The sequence below is a fragment of the Rhinolophus hipposideros genome, assembly GCF_964194185.1.
Source record: "Rhinolophus hipposideros genome assembly, chromosome: 8".
In the NCBI taxonomy this organism is placed as follows: domain Eukaryota; kingdom Metazoa; phylum Chordata; class Mammalia; order Chiroptera; family Rhinolophidae; genus Rhinolophus; species Rhinolophus hipposideros.
In genome coordinates, this window is record NC_138054.1 from 74,770,152 (window position 1) to 74,788,287 (window position 18,136).

Consider the following 18,136-nt stretch of genomic DNA (forward strand, 5'->3'; position numbering starts at 1 on the left):
TGCCTGATTGTAGGACTGACGGACTGGTCACTGGAGGGCCTGCTGTCCCCAACCCCAGGCCCGTGGGCTGTCCTTGCTAGGCGGACTCTCTGAGGGACAGGGGAGTAGGGGAGGGTCTCTGAGGTTGCATGCTCAGGCCCCGGCCTCTGGTGAGCATGCTGTGTTGGGGATCAGGAGAAGGGGAGGGAGAGTTGTGTGGTGTCTTCTATTTTCCAGGGGATAGCTCCAAATCTCAAAGGTGGGAGTGAAGTGGTGAGGGCAGCCAAGAGGGAATTACAGGCCTGTGGTCTGGCAGGAAGCTTACCCCTGGGCCTGGGCGAGCTGTAGAGGGCACCCAGGACCTCCCCACCCCCACCCCTGTGGGAAGAGAGCCCTGGAGCTCCCGTGGCTGCACCACTCATGTGCCTCCCAAGCTGCTGTCCCCGAGCAGGGCCTGCGTCCTGGTTCTGCTGCTGACCAGCTGTGCACCGTGTGACAGGCCCCTGCCCCCTTCGGCCTGCCAGGCACAGATCAACACCTTTTTGCTGCCTTTCTCTCCAGGCTGGGGCAGGGAGAGGCTCAGCTGAGATGCAAGGTGGGAAAGGGCTTAGCTAATAACAGAAATAATCATAGTAGCAATCACAGATCAAAATCGCTCCCGCTGCTGAGTCCTGACTCTGAGCCGGACCCGCCTAAGTGCTTTTTACCTGCATTAATTAATTAATTGAAAGGACACAAGACTCCCCAGCTCTTTGTTTAAATACGAAACTTGGCAGAGTCATGGGTTGGATTTTTATTTTCAGGCATGTGGGTGAAGAGGGAAGTTCTGATGATGTTCTTCTGGCTTAACAAAGAAAACTCGTAAGTAACTGCCTCTGAGAAAACAGAGACATCTGTTGACATGTTAATACATCATGGCAGCAAATTATTAAAGAAGACAGCCAGGCCGAATTACAGACTTTTTCGAGATTAAGGATGACTTTCTAGGATATGCGATCATCGCTGAAATCAGGAAGTCTTAAAAGACTCCTTTGTCAGAAGTAAGGTTCAGGAGGGTGGTTTCAGAGCGATTTGGGCTCTAGCTAGTGCCTGCGGAAACGTGGAACATTTCCTCCTTATCTTGAGGAGTTCGGAGGGCCTGATGTTTTCATGAGTCCACCAGATAAGAAAGAGAGTTTAAAAAGCAGCCTAGAGGAGCTCAAAACTTGGCATTTCTAACGGAAAAGGGCAGAATAGGAGCAAGGGGCTTACACAGTATTGCCACCCCCACGGGCATTTTCTTATTGAACCATCACAAACCAAGAGATGGGTGCTATTATTATCCCCACCCTACACAGGAGGAAACCGAAACTCAGAGACGTTCACGACGTGCCTGAGGTCACTCAGAGAGGAGGTCAAGGCTGCCCCTGTGAAGAGGGGGACTGTGGGTTCCGTGGCGTGTGCTTGGGCTCTGGGCTCAGAAAGACCTGGGTCCCACTGTCGACACTGCTGAGGAGCTGTATGAATTTCCTGTTGCTGCTCCAACAAATTAACCACAATCCCAGTGGATGAAAACAACACCCGTTTATTATCTTACAATTCTGGAGGTCAGGTACCCAAAATGGGTTTCCCTGGTTTAAAATCAAGGTGTCAATGGGACGGCATTCCTTTTGGAAAGGGAAAATCTGTTCCTTTGCCTTTTCCAGCTTCTAGAAGCTGCATGAATTTCTGGGCTTGCGGCCCGTTTCTCCATCTCCACAGCCGGCTGGTTAGTGTCTTCCAGTCGCTCTCTGACTCTGACATTCCTGTCTCCCTCTTTCACTTATGGGAACCCTTTTGACTACATTGCACCCACCCGGATATTCCAAGATAATCTCCCCATCTCAAGATTGTTAGGCTCGGCCAGAGGAATGAGTCAGGCCAGAGGAATGAGTCGCAAGAGACCAAAATTGGTCTATTAGAATTTATTTGGCATGTTTGAGAAGCGGGAGGTCAGGCTAGAAAAGACCATAACCTCCCCGAGCAAAAAGGGGTATGGAGTTTTATAGGAGGGGCTAAATGAGGTTGTTCCCCCTTCAATGCTTCATGGGGTTTTCGTTGCATTGTCTCTAGTAACAAAAGGTTTCTGGGCATGACCAAGCCTTCGGGCTCCACACCCTGGCCCCCAGGCCTTTGTCTGAACTGCCCAGGCTGGCCCAGGCCCGCTGATCAAACAGGAGACAGACAAAATACAAAGCAAAACAGGAGACAGACAAAATACAAAGCAAGACAGGATGAGATGGTTTCTACATTCCAGGCTGCTTCTACAGGCCTAAGGCAAACACAAGGTGGCAGGTACAAGGTACAAAACAAGACAAGATGGCTTTTAAGATAAGAAGGTTCCTGTTCCTGGCCTAAATGTGGCCTAACAAAGATACTCAGCTTAATCACACCTGCAAAATCCTTTTGCCAGGCAAGGCAACGTATATTCACGGGTTCCAGGAATTAGGGTATCTTTGGGGATTGGCCTGTATTCTGCCTACCACAGTGACCTTGGCCAAGGAGACTGATATTTGGGATAACAGCCATCTCTCTCTCAGGAAGTTTGAAGAAGAGGAAAATTAGGAATGGGCCTCTATCTATAGGGAGTGACAGAGGCTCCCACCAAAGGACCGGCTGTCCTGGAGGCTGGAAACTCAGAGAGGAACAAACGACCCATCAGAACTCTAGTGCTTCTGGGAGGGAGACAATGCCTGGGAGATGCCACTTGTTTATAAAGAGGCTGCTCTCATGCTCGTTGGCCCCTCCTGGAGGTGTAGCCCAGGACTCAGGTTTCAAATCCTAGCTCTGCCTCCTTCCAGCAGCCTAAGGATGGTTGAGGGGGTGGGGAAGGGAGGAAACAAACCAGAGGCTTTTGCACATGACCTCATTTCATCATCACCAAGGTGGAGCTTCTGCCTTTGTTTTGCAGATGTGGAAACAACAGCTCAGAGAGATTAAGCATCTTGTCTGAGATCACACAGCTACTATGGGATTTCTCACCCACCAGGATTCCCAAACCTGTGACACCCACACCACTTCCGTGCGTGTTTGCCACATCTGCCTGCCTCCCAGCCTGTGGCTGCCTTGATATTTTTCTTTAACTCAACTTACTGGTTTTTAATTTAAAACAAGACCTTATATTACTCCCATAAATGGAAAAAAATCACAGAATTGACGGGCTGGTTATGTATATTTTTATAATGCACATTCAAATGAATCTATCATCATAAAAATAAAAAGTGTTCACTCGTATACCATGTAAAATGGTCTCATAGCAGCAGTGGGTTTCAGCCCTCTCTTTGGGAATTGGCTCACCTGCTCCAGTTTTACCAAATCATAATGTTATTAATGACTATCATTTATTAATGGTGTTAAATGTTTGAGTGGCTTCCCAGCACAATTAAATCCAGATTCCCCAGCATGGTTTCGGGGGCTCTACTGGCCCCTGCTTTCTTCATCTCCAGTCACTTTTGTCCTGCTGTTCTTGGTGTCACCGGAGGGTGGGCCCTCCACCACGGTGTCCAGGTTCTTGGCATCTCTAGCGAAGAATTGAATGAGATATCGAGGTAAAGTAGTGAAAAAACAATTTATTAGAAGAGATAGTATGCTTCAAGGAAATAGGAGCAGACCCGAGCAGTAGAGAATGGCTCAAGGGCCCAAGGTGGCATTATTAGGAGCAAAAGAAGGGGCTCAAAGGCAAAAAGGCCACAAAGGCCAAGGGCCCCGGCTCAAAAAAGGTTCCGACAGGCGAGGACTTGAAGTTTTGATCTTTTTTCTCCAGAATGGGCTGTTCTTTTGTGGGCGTGGGATCGCTGGATTGACACCTGTGATTGACAAGAGGCTATTACCTCATTTTTTTAGAGTGCTAATGAGGCCAGGTAAAATGAAGGTCATTGTGGCCTTTACTGTGCAGGTGTAAATGGCCGAGTTAGTATAGTTGGGTGTCTTGTACCCGTTTGTTCCTCATAGGGGTAGATAATTACAATGAAAAGGGTAAGTTTTGGGCGGAGAGGGGAGGTCTTTTGGGCGGTAATGCAGAGACCCAATGCCTATCTCTGCCTGCCTGCCTTGTTTTCCCCTTGAGAGACGTGATCCCTGTAAAATCTCTATGGGAAATTGAGGGACAGGAGGGTTGTTCTTCTGTATCTGCTTCCTGTTGAGCAGGGGCATAGAGCTGGCCCTACCTATTGGGGGATTCACAGAACTCTTGTCCTATCAGATCTTAGATGAGAAGAAGGGGTCCCAAGATCCGCCTGGAAGACCGTGTTGGCTTCTTTGGTTGGGACTGGCAACCTTGCTGGGGCATCCTCTGCACCCCCAAGGCCCGGGAATGAGGAAAAATAGGTTTTAATTAATAAATCCGTTAGCTCCATAGGGCCTGTGGCCATTCAACCACTCATTTAGGTGGCGACAATTGTCCAGGAGCTGGGCCCAGAATGGGTTGGAAAGAACATTAGGCTTCAATGATTACAATCAACAGGTATACTGGCCTGGGGGGTCCGGAATGGCTTGGGGGCTGTTGGGAAGTTACAGGCTTTTAAGTAGTTATCTGAAGCAGGGGTGAGAGACATTCCATGATTCAGGCTAGGAGCAATCTTTAGGATTCAGAAACTGATTAGAAGAGTAATCAAAATCAGGGATTAAGGAGCTAAGAAACTCGGGAAAAGGAGACTTAAAATTTTATGGTGAGAGTCTCTCCCATATCATTGGGAAAAGCTGAACTTTTCTTGCTGCACTGGCTATCCAGCCAGAAGGTACCAGGATTTGAACCCAGGCCATGAGCACTGGAGCCCAAGCACTTAATCACTATACTGCACCACCTTTCTATAATGTCTGGTCTCAACAAGGCCGATGATGAAAAGCAAACAGGCTTGAAAATGAAGTAGGGAAGGGATTGGCTGAATCATCCAGGAGCCCCACGCTGGCAGAGCCCCTGTGATTTCATTGGCAAACAGAGAAAGGTTTGATCAAGTCCATCAGGCAAGTTTTGTGGATCCATCAGAGCAACTCCTGCCAAGAGGGAGGAGCTTAGAGACCTTTTATAACCGCTCCTGGGGTAGAAATGATGGGCGTCTGTAGTGGTCAATCCCAGCTCTATGATCTTGTGTGAGGGTGGGACTCCATGGCAGGCGGTGCCATGTTCTCCACCAGCAGCTTTACATTGCAAGTGAGCTCAGCATCTGGACAGAGCAGACTTCTTACAGGAATTTTGCAAGTGCCTCATATTCCCTTTATTGCAATATGGATAATTTATTAGCTAAGATAATTTATTATCTGAGATCCCAGTGTTCCTTGCTTAATAGTCATGGTTTATTAATTCCAACTTCTCCCAAGAGTGAGGGGGAAAAAAATTCCTGATGACATGTGTGAGCATTGGGGCCCTTGAGGCCCTCAAAGAGGGGTTTGACTGAAGGTGTCCCTGATTGCTGTGAAGTATTAATGAGCCAGCGGTAAGAAGAGCCTAGCCCAGGGCCTGACACACAGTCGATGGATTTGTTTAGTAATTATTCTTCTGTTTGGACAGAGCTAGCTCAGGAAGGACATACTTCTCTCTGAGGTTGGGGGTAGAGTGAAGAGATCAGCTCTGAAGGGGCAGCATCTAGAACCAGTCTGTCCTGGTCCAAATCCCCCTTCTTCCATGGACTAGCTATGTGACTTAGGACAAATCACTTCTGCTCTCTGTGCCCCTGTTTCTTCATCTGTAAAATAGGGATACTAATAGTACCTCCCTCAAAGGGTTGAGGTGAGGATTAAAGGAGTTAATCCAGGAGCACACTTAGAACAGGTAGGAATTACGAGACAATAGTTATTTTTGCAGCCAGCCAGCCAGACCTAGGTTTGAATCCTGTCACGAGCACTAACTACTGTGTAATCGTCGGTGAACGCCTCGACCTCTCTGGATCTCTGTTTCTCTATCTGGCAATGGGTTTGGTAACAGTCTCTGCTTCCAAGGGTGGTGGTGAGCGTCCAGTAAGCCAGGCGTGTGAAACTGCTTAAACTTTAGCCCTGGCAAGGGTCTGCTCTCCCTGGGAAGCCCCTCCTGGGAGTGGCAGAAGGCCCTCTGTGGTGCTCTGAGGCAGGCTACAGTCCTTCCCAGCTGCCCCGCCCCAGTCGTGACGATCTTGCCCCTGCCTGTCTGAGGGGCAGGAAGGAAGTGAGCAGGGCAGCCGGCAGCTTCCCCTTTTTCTGGCCTGTTCCAGGCTCAGGGCTCCTTTCCCCTCAGTGCCTTGGAGGAGGGGACGGCAGCACCATGGCCCCCAATGTGGCCATCCGCCAGACCTGCTGCTGCTTCAATGTCCGCATTGCCACCACTGCCCTGGCCATCTACCATGTGGTGAGTGTGCAGGCAGGCCCAAGGAGACTGTGTGTGTGCATGTATGTGTAAGTGTGTGTGTGAGACGGGGCCCCTGATTTACTGAGCCCCCTCCTATGGGATCGCCACTGCTCACCACCTCTCTATGGGACCCTACTTGGGCCTCAGTCTCCCTCTCTGTCAAATGGGGGGGAGGGGACCTTGCAGCAGCTATCGGAGCAGAGCAGTGGTGGGAGTAGGGGTCCTTGTTCTTCGAGAACATAACTCACCTTCTCTCTGAGACTCAGTGTCTGCCTTTGTAAACTGGGACAAAATAGCAGCCACAGGTCATCCGGGTTCAAACGGAATCCCAGATGTGAAAGTGCTTTGGAAGCCAGCAATCTTGGGAGAAATGGGGGATGGGGTGGCTGCCAGGATATGGGGCCAGGCTGCAGATGCAGCATTGACTCGTCCCCTCTGTGGGGCCTGGGCCACTGGAGGGACTGACAAGTGTTTACAGCTTGGGCAAACCATTGCCTTCTCTCCACCAGGAAAGCTTGAGACCTTGTGCTAAGTGGCAGGGAGGGGGACTTGCCTGCTCAATCTCTGTGGGGCAACCCGAGGGGGAATGGGCCCAGTCATTCCCTTTTGGAGTTTGGTGTGCATTGCCTGAGTGTGGAGCCTTGACTCGGGGTGAGTCACAGCCCCCTGGGGCCAGAGCCTCCCCTGTCTCAGCGACCCAAGGTTTGAGGGTCTCTGTTCTGCTCTGTCCAGACCCACCCCGCAACCTACAACTCCAAACCACACCCAGCTCCCCCAGACCCAGGACCCTTCCTCTTAGGGTGATTCAGAGACTGAGGTTAACAGTTCTCTCATGAGCTTAGAAGGGCTTCCTCAAAATTAGCCCAGATTTGCACATTGTGGTGGGCTCCTGTAAATGCTTAGACCTGGCTGCATCTGCTTCTGGTTACAGGCAGGGCTGTGGCAAGAGACCAGACTTGAGAGGGGTGGTGCTATTCAGTGGTCAGTGCCCAGCCTCTGGATCCAGACTTCTGTATGCAAATCTTGGCCTCACCACTTCCTAGCTGTGTACCCTTGGGCCACTTGCTTAACCTCTCTGAACCTCAGTTTTCTCATCTAATAAATGGGCATAAGGGCAACTTCTGATAGGGAGGATCAAGGAAGTTAACATCTATCAGGCATGGCCTGACATGCAGCGGAGTGCTTTCTTATTAGTAGTGTATCAGATATAGAGCTTGCTGTCAAGCTGTCAGACCCCAGAACTCTGATTTCGGGAGGAGCTCCAAGGTGGCCTTGCCTAGTTTCAGCCAATGCAAAAGTGATTCTGAGAGAAGCGAATGGCACCTTACCTATCCCCACACCAAGTCCTTGGAGTCCCTTCAAGCTTTGAAATTGTGCAACATTCTTGGAAAGACAATGGTACGCAGAGGTGTCCCTGTGGGATGCAGGCCCCTGGATCTTTACCCCCATTCTGCCATTAACTGGCTGTGTGACCTTGGACAAGCTTCTTTCTTGGGCCTTAGTTTCTCCTTTATAAAATGAAGGGTGTGTGTGCAGGAGGGTGTGGACTGGCTCAGAGTTCTCACACTCTAGTGCCTCAGGTGCCTGACAGGTCATGTAAGTGAGTGGAGCGGGGCAGCTGCACCTGCGGTGACCTGGGGAGCCTGTTCTGCGTCCACTCTGGTGGCTGCTGTCTGTTTCCACTGAGTGTGCCATGCAGGGATGTGGGCCCTGGCAGCGATTCTTCCGATGTTTAGAGAAGCAGAGAACACAGGCTTGGATGTCACATTTTCCATGTTGGTGACCGATTCAAGGTAGAAAAGAAATGCCTGTGTGGACCAACTGAATCCATCTGCAGGCTGCCTGGGCCAGGAGGTTGTTCTGCAAACTGGACTTTGTGACGCTCGAGGTTTCTTCTCGATCATGCCATCTGAAGTCCTTGCCTGTACATGACATCAGTGACATGACATACATGACATTAAGTGACCTCAGTGCCCACCCGCAGAGCTGAAGAATCTGTGGGCAAGTGATCAGGGAAGACTTCTTGGAGGTGGTGCCGTTAACAGAAGTGTACAGTTGGGTTGTGGGGAATATGGATGGGTGAGAAACGGGTGTACAGAGGTGTGGAGGCTGAAGGACAATGGCTTGTGACACTACACAGACCAACTTCGAGGCTTCTGATTGGGGAGCAGGAGGTAGTAAGGGCTTAGAGTGACAAGCCAAAGAGTCTCGACCTTCACTATTGATATTTTGGGCTGGAGAATTTTTTGTTGTAGGGACTGAACTGCACATTGTAGGATGTTTACCAGCATCCCTGGTCACTACCCACAAGATGCCAGTAGCACCCTCCAGTTGTGATAACTGAAAATGTCTCCTGGGGGCAAAATCGCTCCCAGTTGTAAAACATTGTCTATAATATGAGTCATGGGAGCCATGGGACACTCTAGAGCAGAAGGATGAGAACAGAGGCAAAGCCGTGGGGCTGTGTGGCTTAGGCAGTCATCTCTGGGCTGTGGCGCTTAGTTGATTCCAGTGGGGGATGGTCCTCCTGTCCGCTCTGTGACAGGCTTCTGCTCCTTCCCAGAAAGGGCAGGGGCTGAGGGCTTTCCTGTGGCCCAGCAGTCGTGTGGCCAGTGTGCTGTCAGGGCCTTGAACATCTGGATGGAAAAAGGTGAGCTGTCCTCCAGATGTGTTGATTAGTCAGATTGCTTATCATCTGGAGCTAGTCAAGGGTGACAACCCTGTACGTTGAGAGCTATTTGTAGACTTGGCCTCTCTGGGGAGGGTTAAATTGGGCCCTTGGTGTCCTGGGACAGCGCTACCCATTATGGAGTCATCAGGGGCGTTATCACCTGAGGACCCTCCTGTGTCCAAGGGCTGGAGGGCCTTCCTCAGGATTTTGCTGGGTTTGTGTAGAGGGTTCCTGACCCAAACTTGCACATGTAGGGGAGTCAGAGAACTTTCTTAAAGTGGCCACTTTAGTCCTGGCTTGTCTGGCAGCCCTGCAAAGCATGTCCTAAACCAATGGCAGGAGGTGGGGACCCTCAGAACACCCCTTTGCCCAGAAATATCTCCCTCTCTGACCTCTCTTCTTCAAGGCCCCTTGAATTCCATTAGAAATGCATTGCCTGACGCAAAGCTTACACCTGTAGTTTCAACCCTGTAACAACAGGACTTGGGCGATGAGAGGAGGCGATCCTAGTTGTGCATGTCTCTGGGCTATAGGTTTGTGAAAGCTCTAATTGTTTTCTACTTTTCTGTGTTCTCTATATTTGGTACAATGAGCATATACTACTTTTTAAAATAAACTTTTTATTTTGGAATGGTTTTGGATTTACAGAAAAACGGCGAACATTGTACGGAGCGCTAATACATGCCGTACCAGGTTTCCTTTATTGTTAATTAACATCTTACATTTAATAAGGCACATTTGTCCCAACTGACGAGTTGATTGATCGACACACTATTAACTCAAGTCCGTACTTCATTCCGGTTTTTTCAGCTCTCCCCTACTGCCCTTATTTTTTTGTTCTAGGATCCCATTCAGACTCCCATGTTACATCTAGTCCTTACGTTCTTCTTGGCAGGGACAGTTTTTCAGATAGTTTTTGATGACCTTGACAGTTTTGAGGGGTCCTAGTGATACATTTTGTTGAATATTTCTCAAACGGGAGTTGTCTGATAGTTTTCCGTGGTTAGACTTGGGTAACGTGTTTTTAGGAGGAAGACCGCTGAGGTAAAGTGCCATTCTCAGCATGTCACATCACTGTGGGTCTTGACCTTGATCACCCGGCTGAGGCACCATCTGTCAGGCTTCTCCACTGTAAAGTTACTGTTTTTCCTCCCCTTCCTATACTGTCCCCTGGAAGGAAGTCACGGTGCACAGCCTACACTTAAGGAGTGGGGAGGTATTCTCCCCCTTCCTTGAGGGCACAGTAGCTACATAAATTATTTGAAATTCCTCATGGGAGATTTGCCTGTTCTCCTCATTTATTATGTAAATCAATGATTGATTTTTGTTTTTAAATCAGGAGGGACTCATGGATATTTATTTTATACTTTGTCTTATAATCCAATGCTACTTTATTTGGTGGCTCAAGTATACTACTTTTTAAATTGGAAAAAAGAGGAAAGGAGCTTTTATTATTTAATGGAGTCTGTAGTGAATGAAGATACATTCTCAAACAAGTCTTTATTTTACGTGTCCAGCCCCAGGCCAGGATCCAGGCCTGACTCTGCCCTTCAGAGGTTCTAGTCTGTCCAGGAATAACTGTGATAATGGCTTTGATGGATGACAGTGCTGGCTGTTATTCAGGCACAGAGGAGGGGACTTAGCCCAGCCATGGGTGGAAATTGGGGATTCAAGAAGGGCTTCTTGGAGGAGGCCTGAGTGCTAGGGATGAGCGGGACTTTGCTTGGGTACGTTGGGAAAGAAAGGGCCTGCCAGGCAGAGGGAGCTGCACGAGCAAAGGCTTGGAGGTGGGGAGACCATGTAATGCTTTGGGAACCCTGAGAAGTTCATAAAGCTGGGGTGGAGGAAGGGCTGGCTGTGAGGTGTGGTGGAAGAAGCTGGAGAGGTCAGGCGGGGTGGGACTGGACCAAGTCCCTCACTTCTTTTAGGCTTCAGAGCTAAAAGGATGGACCTCTGCTTGGCACAATTCTTGCATTTTCTAGATGAGAAAACAGAGGTCCAGGAGGGTCCCTGACTTGCTCCAGGTCACACAGGGAGGTGGGGCAGGCACCTGTACCAGGCCGTTACTACTGGCACACAGTTGTGTGGAATGAGCCAATGAGTGAACAAACGAATTCTTTACCTGGCCCCTGGGGTGGTCCATCTGTCTGGGAGGCCCTTCATTTCTTCTTTATGGTCCGGCTCACAGGAAGTTTTCTCCTCCAGGAAGCCCTCCTGATTTGTCTTCCTCAGAATTCCAGAGGCTCCTCTCTCTGCTCCACTCTGGGATTGAAAAGATCACAGACTTATCTCCATCACTCATTCGTGATGTGACCTTGAGCAGGCAGGTGCCTTTGTTGTCTGGGCCTCAGTTTCTTCATCTGTTAAATGGGGCCAGTGGTCCCTATCTACAGGGTAACAGTTTTGAGGTATGGAGCTGATGTGGCCCCACTGGAGTAGGGCGGGGGGGACTGGTAGGCAAGTGCCCAGAGTGGGCTGTGAGAGTGGACCACAGAGGCCATTCTCCTTTTGAAATCTCAGCTCTCTGGGGTCTTAAAATAGGCCCCAACTGTTAGGTGGGGAAAGCCCCAGGTGAGAATCTGTTAGATTCTTTGCCTTCACGCCCAATGCCCCTGTGTGGCTCTGTGCCCTTCCTGGAGGGGTGGGGGGGCCGTTGGGGTAGGGTGGGGGTTGTAGCCCCTCTCAGCACCATGGTTGAGGGAACTGACTTTTGCTCCTCATCTGGGGTGTGATCATAGCTTATAAAATGTTGGAGGCCCTCAAGAGGGCCTCTGGACCCACTAGGCCAATGGGGGGAGGGACACAGGGCTTTCTGGGGGCAAAGTTAGGCTCTTCCTGCTGCGCTAGGCCTGGTGGGCCGAGTGATGATGGTCAGTCACCTGTGTGAGCTGGGCCAGGTCAGGCCAGACCCCAGGCTAGGCCTCATCCTCTCCACACTTCCTGGTTTTCAGGACCAAGGGAAGGGAAGGAACAGGCTTCTGGAAATGGGAGGTGGTTGGTAGTCCCAGCCGTCGGGGGAGGGGGAGTCATCTTGGTTGGAGGGACTCATTGCTGTCAGAGGGTCATAGCTGGGGGAGATACCAGCCTGGGAGAGGGTCCTCCCTGGTGCAGGGGCTGGGGGCCACTCATACGGCCCATGGCTGAGGGGCAGGGTCTGGGTGCACCGAAGCTTCTCTATCACCAGCCTGACCCCGAGCTCCCAGGAAGTGAAGCTTTTATTTTGAGCCCAGGGCAGTGGTCTGGAACTAGGACTTTGCTCTGAGGTCACTATAAGCCTGTGTTAGTCTCCCAGGGGACCCTACCCTCTAGGGAAAGGCAGGGTACAGAATGCCTAATGAGGCATGAAGGTGACCAAGTAGCTGTACAGAAGGAGGGTGTTGATTTCCTGCCCTTCTAGTTCTTAGCCCTGCTGGTGCACCGCTTCCAGCCTCAGTTTCTTCCCCTGTCAAATGGGCTTCAATAACTGTGACCTGCAGGGTCATTTGGAAACTCACAGGAAACCAGGTGGGAGATACATCTGGCATCTAGTGAGCACACCACAAATGGCAGCTGCCACCAGAGCTTCCACTTGACAGAAGAGGAAACAGGGTCAGAGAGGCCAGGCTCTGTTGCTGCTCCAGACCGTGGCGAGGGAGGGGTAGGAGGGTGGGGGCTGTCAGCTGTAATATCCGGAAGCCATGTCCTTTTCGTTTTTTTTTTCTTTTTCAAAAGTTTTAGTAAAATATAGTTGACATGCGATATTATATTGGCTTCAGGTGTTCGACTGTGATTCCGCATTTATATACGTTACGGTGTGAGCACCACGATGTGTCTAGTAACCATCTGTCCCTGTGAAAACTTACGGTATTATTGACTATGTTCCCTGTGCTGTACACTACGTCCCTGTGGCCTCTTTATTTTACAATTGGAGGTTTATACCTCTTATTCAAGAACTTTGTTCTTATTAACACAGAGCCCGCATGGACAGATGCAGTCTTGAGTTCACCTGCAAAATGGGGGAAAATTATGGGACTGATAACACAACCTGCCTCAAAAGGCTGAGGTGAGGGTGAAATGATGTGTGGCAGTGTTCGAGGAGACCTGGCCGCTCCTACACGCTCAGCAGTAATAGTAATACTACCATGGGTGGTGTGGGAGGGCTTTGCTTTGAATGTAAACAGGGAAGTGATGGTTTATGGGACTAGCTTGAGGGGTGCAGGCTGCTTCTCCAGATACTCAGGAAATGGAGGAGGATGGAGGCTTAGGCCAAACCTGGAGGCTGAATCTGAATCTCAGCCCCCAAAAGGCTTACCATAAAAGATTTGATGACCTCCCTCCTCCCCCCAAGAGTGGCAGAGACCAGGGGGTTTACTGGGCCAGGAATTTTACCCTTAGCACCTATTCCTTCAGGGGAAGGAAGGCTTGCCATCCTGTCTCCTTTCGTAGGGGCGGGTCTGGAAGGTCAGAGGGCAGAGGGCATGCCTGGGCAGCCACAGGCCAAGCACAGGCAGGGGAGGGAGCTCCAAGGATGCCACACTGGCTTTCCCAGATGGCGCCAGGCCAGAACCAGGTGCTCCCTGCACAGTGCCCTCACTGCAATTTCTATGCTGCAGAGTGATAGATTACTGCGGGTGTCATCCGAACTGTGTTCTCTGCAGCCTCCCGGCCTTCGCATGAGCTGTCCTTTTTGCCTGGACTGCTCTTTCTCCTGTCCCTGCCAGCCCCAGTCATCACACCTGTAAAACCATGTGTCCCCCCCAGCGTGTCTTACATCTGTCCTCCAGCCCAACCATACGGCAGCTAGCATTTCCTGGGGGCCTACTGTGTGCCAGGCCTGTGATCACCCCAAGTCACAGTTCCCCTAGAGAAACGTCTTACAGTTTCCTGAACGCATCTCACCCACTTTTGCTTTTGCTCTTGCCATTCCCTCTGCCGGCAACACTCTTTCCACTGCCCTTTGAGAGACATCTTTAAGACACACTGTGTCTCAGAAGCCTTTCTGGAGCCTCCACTCCTGGACCTCGAGTTCCCAAAGCGTACCCCCATCCCAGGATGGCTGCACACCGGCAGATAAGGGGACCCTGTGCTCACGTGCTCGGGTCTGGAGGCCGGGAGGCTCACCTGGGGCCTGGCTGGCCTGATTCATTTTTGTAATGCCCAGGGCCAGATAGAGGAGAGGTCAGCTGATCTCTATTTTATGTTGGTAACCTTGTATCAATGTATAATTGACACATCATAACTGCACGTCTTGCACTTTTACAGAGTGAGCACACGCGGGTAACCTCTACCCAGATTAAGAAATAGGACAGGACCAGCACCAGAGGCACCTAGTACCCCCATCGTCACTACTTTGCTGCCACTGACTTGTCCCAGCATGTGTGGTTCTAGAACGTCCCAGGAATAGGATGACACAGCACGTGCTCTTTAGTGCTGCCTTTTTTCTTTCAACATCTTTTTTGTCAGCATCCCCCCATTGCTGTGTATAGCCGGCTCGTTTCCCTGGGGTTGTATAGTACTTCTTTGCCTGAATAGATCACAATGTGTTTGCCTGTTCTGGGGGAGGGGCAGGGGAGGAAGCGACATTAGGTTATTTCCAGCTTAGGCCATTACAAATAGAGCAGCCACTGCCAAAGGGACGTGAAGTTTGGCATCCACACACAAGCACCTCTGCTTGTCAGTCCATGTTTCTGGACCTTCACCTTTGGAAGTAGACCTATGTCACCTCACCTACTCCTCACAACTGCTCTACTAGTGGGTGGATCCTTCTCTCTATTCCATAGGTGAGGAAACTGAGGCACAGAGAAGTAAAGTGGCCAGATGGAGGGGGGCAGGGATGGGACGACAGCAGAACCCCAGCCTCGGGAGAGAAGTGGGGCTCTGGAAGAGGTGTGGGCAGCTTGGCTGGGGCTGTAACTGAGCCGAGGCTCTGGAAGTGCGGGCCTCGTGATGGTATCTGGGCTGCTGGGGATGTGGCTGGGGAGATTGTGCTGCTGGGGAATGGCCCCCACTCGCTGGCCCCCGATAAGCCTCAACAGGAAGTATGGGGTGGGTGTCAGGGAGGGGAGCTTCCTCTTGCCTCTGATGCATCTGGTTCTCTTCTCCCGTCCTCCTCCCAGACAACCTTAGGGGCTCCAGGGAAAACAGGGTGGGCCTGGGAGGTTGAGAGGACTGAGCTTCAGGGAGAGGGTGATAATAGTAATTATGGTGGCCTATGTGTGCAGGAGCCCCTGAGTCCCTAGGCTCCCCTAGCGGCAGGATGTCAGGGTGAAAAGAGAGAGAGGCTAGGAAAGGGTGTGCACTTGGGACCCATTTTGCAACCTGTATTATCTGTTGGGGGCAAGCCCGGGCCTGACTCCTTGTGCAACCTCTGCCAAGTTGCACACGGGCCTCTGCTCTCCTCATAGGAAAGTGGGGGACAATCCTGACCTCAGAGATTTGTTAGGAGGAGGCAATCAAGCTCACGGATAGGAAAGTGCCCTCGCACCAGCTGGTACATAGTAGGTGCTCACTGAGATGTGGATTCTCTGTCAGTTTTACCCCCTGAAATCCCGGAGGATGGGTCTCTGCCTGTCTGCTTCTGAAAGGCTGGGTCCTGAGTCCCTAGGAGGTCCTAGAGAGTGGGCCCACCTTTTTGGAGAGGGAACTGGTGTTTGAACCCCAGAGTCAGGGAGTCTGCTGTTACCTGGTTTCATCACTATCATCGTACCATGAATTCACCAGCTCCGTCAACATCAGCCCCAGAATCAAGGCTGTGTGATCATTGCAGTTAATCGCCGCTTCCCAGCATGCTCTCTGGTGTTACCTCTGTCACCACCACGCCAGCCACATCCACTGTCACCTCTATAATCATCACTCATGTGATCAAAGCTGTCACCACCATGCCAAACCCAGTGACATGCAAGCCAGTCCCCACCTCCCAGCACGGTCACCATTGTGCCCCACCTGTTCAACACTTCTTCCATGACCTTCAGCCATGGCGTCTCCACCACTATGGCCCCTATTCAGCAGTGCACTATTACCCCCACCCTCCCTGATTTTTCCTCTCCTCTTCCAAACCCGGCTCCCTTTGTTTCAGCTCAAGTTGTTAGTTGCTCCTCTAAACCTCTAGGAAACAAAAAATATCTCCTGGCCTACTGGCCACTTGCCCCACTGCTCAGCTTAGGGAAGTTGTGCTGGTTATTGAGAAAGAAGGAACAGAGTGGGGGTGGGAATGGGAACCAAAACCAGAGAGAAGCATAGGGAAGAGGTGAAAAAGGGGAATGGAAAGCGGGGGTTGGCAGTGAGGGGGGCTGGGCATGGCCCGGACTGACGGCCTGAGTCCTGGCTTGGCATCAGGGGGGCTGAGGCTGATGCTGGCTTTGCAGCAGGCCCTCTGTGTGACCTTGGGCAGCTCACTACCTCTCTCTGAGCCTCACTTTCCCACTGGCAACATCCCCTGTCTAGGGAGGAGGCATTCCCGCCCTCTGTTCCCTGGGTCTGCACCAGGCTCCAGGCCGTGGCATACGGCGTCCCCTCTTCCCAGAATGCTTTTCTCTCTTCTCTGTTGGAAAACTGGTCCTCATCCTTCAAAGCCATGCTTATCCTTCAAAGCTTTTCTGGTTTGTGAAATCCTCCCTGAGTCTTCCAGACAGCGGCGATCACTCTCGCATCAGAGACCTCAAGACCCCTGTGTGTCCCCTGTTGTGACTCTGAACATACCGGTCCTCCATCAGTTTCTCCTGGGGACTGTGATACCCGCAGGCCAGGGTCAGTGGCTTAGCCAGTCAGGGCCTGGAGGCGGTATGTGCTCAGAGAGTATTTACTGAAGGAACAAGCAAGGGAAAGAATGAATATCCACAGAGATTAATGAACACTGCCCAACTGTGCCATGAGGTTGGTGCAAAAGTAATTGCAGTTTTTGCAATTATTTTCAATTGCATAATAGTGCATGGAGCGCTTGTTGTATGCCTGGCTCTGAGCCAGCACGCTGTTTGACCTGATGGCAACTTTACAGGGCAGGTTTAGTCATTATCCCCATTTCCCAGATGAGGAGACTGAAGCTCAGAAAGGTTAGTGGCTTGCTCAAGGGCACAGAGCACAGGTTGGGCCCAGGACCATCTGACTCTAGCACCCCAGCTCTTAGCCATATGATCTCACCATGTAGAATTAAGGAACAATGAGTGAGAGACATGTGGGTGAATGCTGTCTGCCTGGGCTTTGTGGGAGGAGAGAAGCCCTGTTCCAGGAGGGTGTGGGTCATGGCCAGCCAGGACCTCCAAGTATAGGGAAAGGTGGAGACCGGGGAGGTGTGGGTGGAGGGAAAATGAGGGCCAGGAATCCTGGGAATCCTGACTGCTGGGGTTTCTGGGAATCTCCCAGCTTATGCTGTAGGTACGCCAGGTACTTTTCAGGAACTGCCAATGGCTCTTGGTTCTGGACTTGGGTGGAGCAGTGAAGGTCTTCTAAGGAGCACGGTGTATCTCTCGGTGGGAGACCCCGGAAAGCCTGGGTGTGATGTGCCACAGTCTGCAGGAGTTCCACTCCCTTGACTCTCCTGTGTTCCATGATCCCAATGACCCTGGGTACAAATGGGGTGACTCTGCTTATTAACCAGAGGGGGAAACTGAGGCCAGGGAGGAGTCAGGATCTGGCCAGGGTCAGACAGCAGTGAGGCAGTGGGAGAGACCTCCCATGGCCAGCTGCTGTGTCCAGGGCTGGGGGAGGGTGGGTAGAAGGTTGGTGAGACCAGGGCCTCGGCCCCCGAACACCGCTCAGCCCTGAGTGGAGCCCTGGACCCTGGGAGCACAGGCATCAGTGTTCAAGTCCTGGCAGGGCCACGTGACACAGGGCACATGAGCCTCCATTTCCTCATCTGTACCACGGGGAAAATAGTGCCTCTTTCAAGGTTTTGGGAGATTGCAGTGCAAGCCTGTGTGTACAGATGTGAGTACGCAGAAGGTGCTAAATAAATGTCAATTTCTCTCCATCCCATGTCCTAGGGAGCTGAGTCTCCTAGTTTTCTCTGGATAGAGGCTGGTGTCTTCTGTCGAAGGTTAGGGGCCCGCAGAAGTTCTGAGTCAGGCTCTGAGGCTGCCTCTCTCTGTAACCCAGGGCTGGTTCCTGCCTTCTCTGAGCTTTAGGGTTTTCATCCGGTGAATGGGGACAGAATCATCTCCTTCCTCCTACAGGATTGT

General features: G+C 51.2%; 1 protein-coding gene across 2 annotated transcripts in view; it reads left to right on the forward strand.

Annotated features, from left to right (window-relative positions):
• The window catches only part of LAPTM5 (lysosomal protein transmembrane 5), a 101,966-nt gene that overhangs the window by 70,867 nt on the left and 12,963 nt on the right, over nucleotides 1-18,136 (forward strand). Inside the window, exon 1 of one of the 2 annotated variants that reach the window (XM_081055847.1) lies at nucleotides 6,126-6,313. The exons of the other annotated variant lie outside the window; for it this stretch is intronic. Coding sequence (XP_080911973.1) covers nucleotides 6,230-6,313 — 84 coding nt within the window. The 5' untranslated portion in view covers nucleotides 6,126-6,229. Of the gene's footprint in view, nucleotides 1-6,125; nucleotides 6,314-18,136 lie in introns of those variants that run through there. 2 annotated transcript variants of the gene reach the window in all.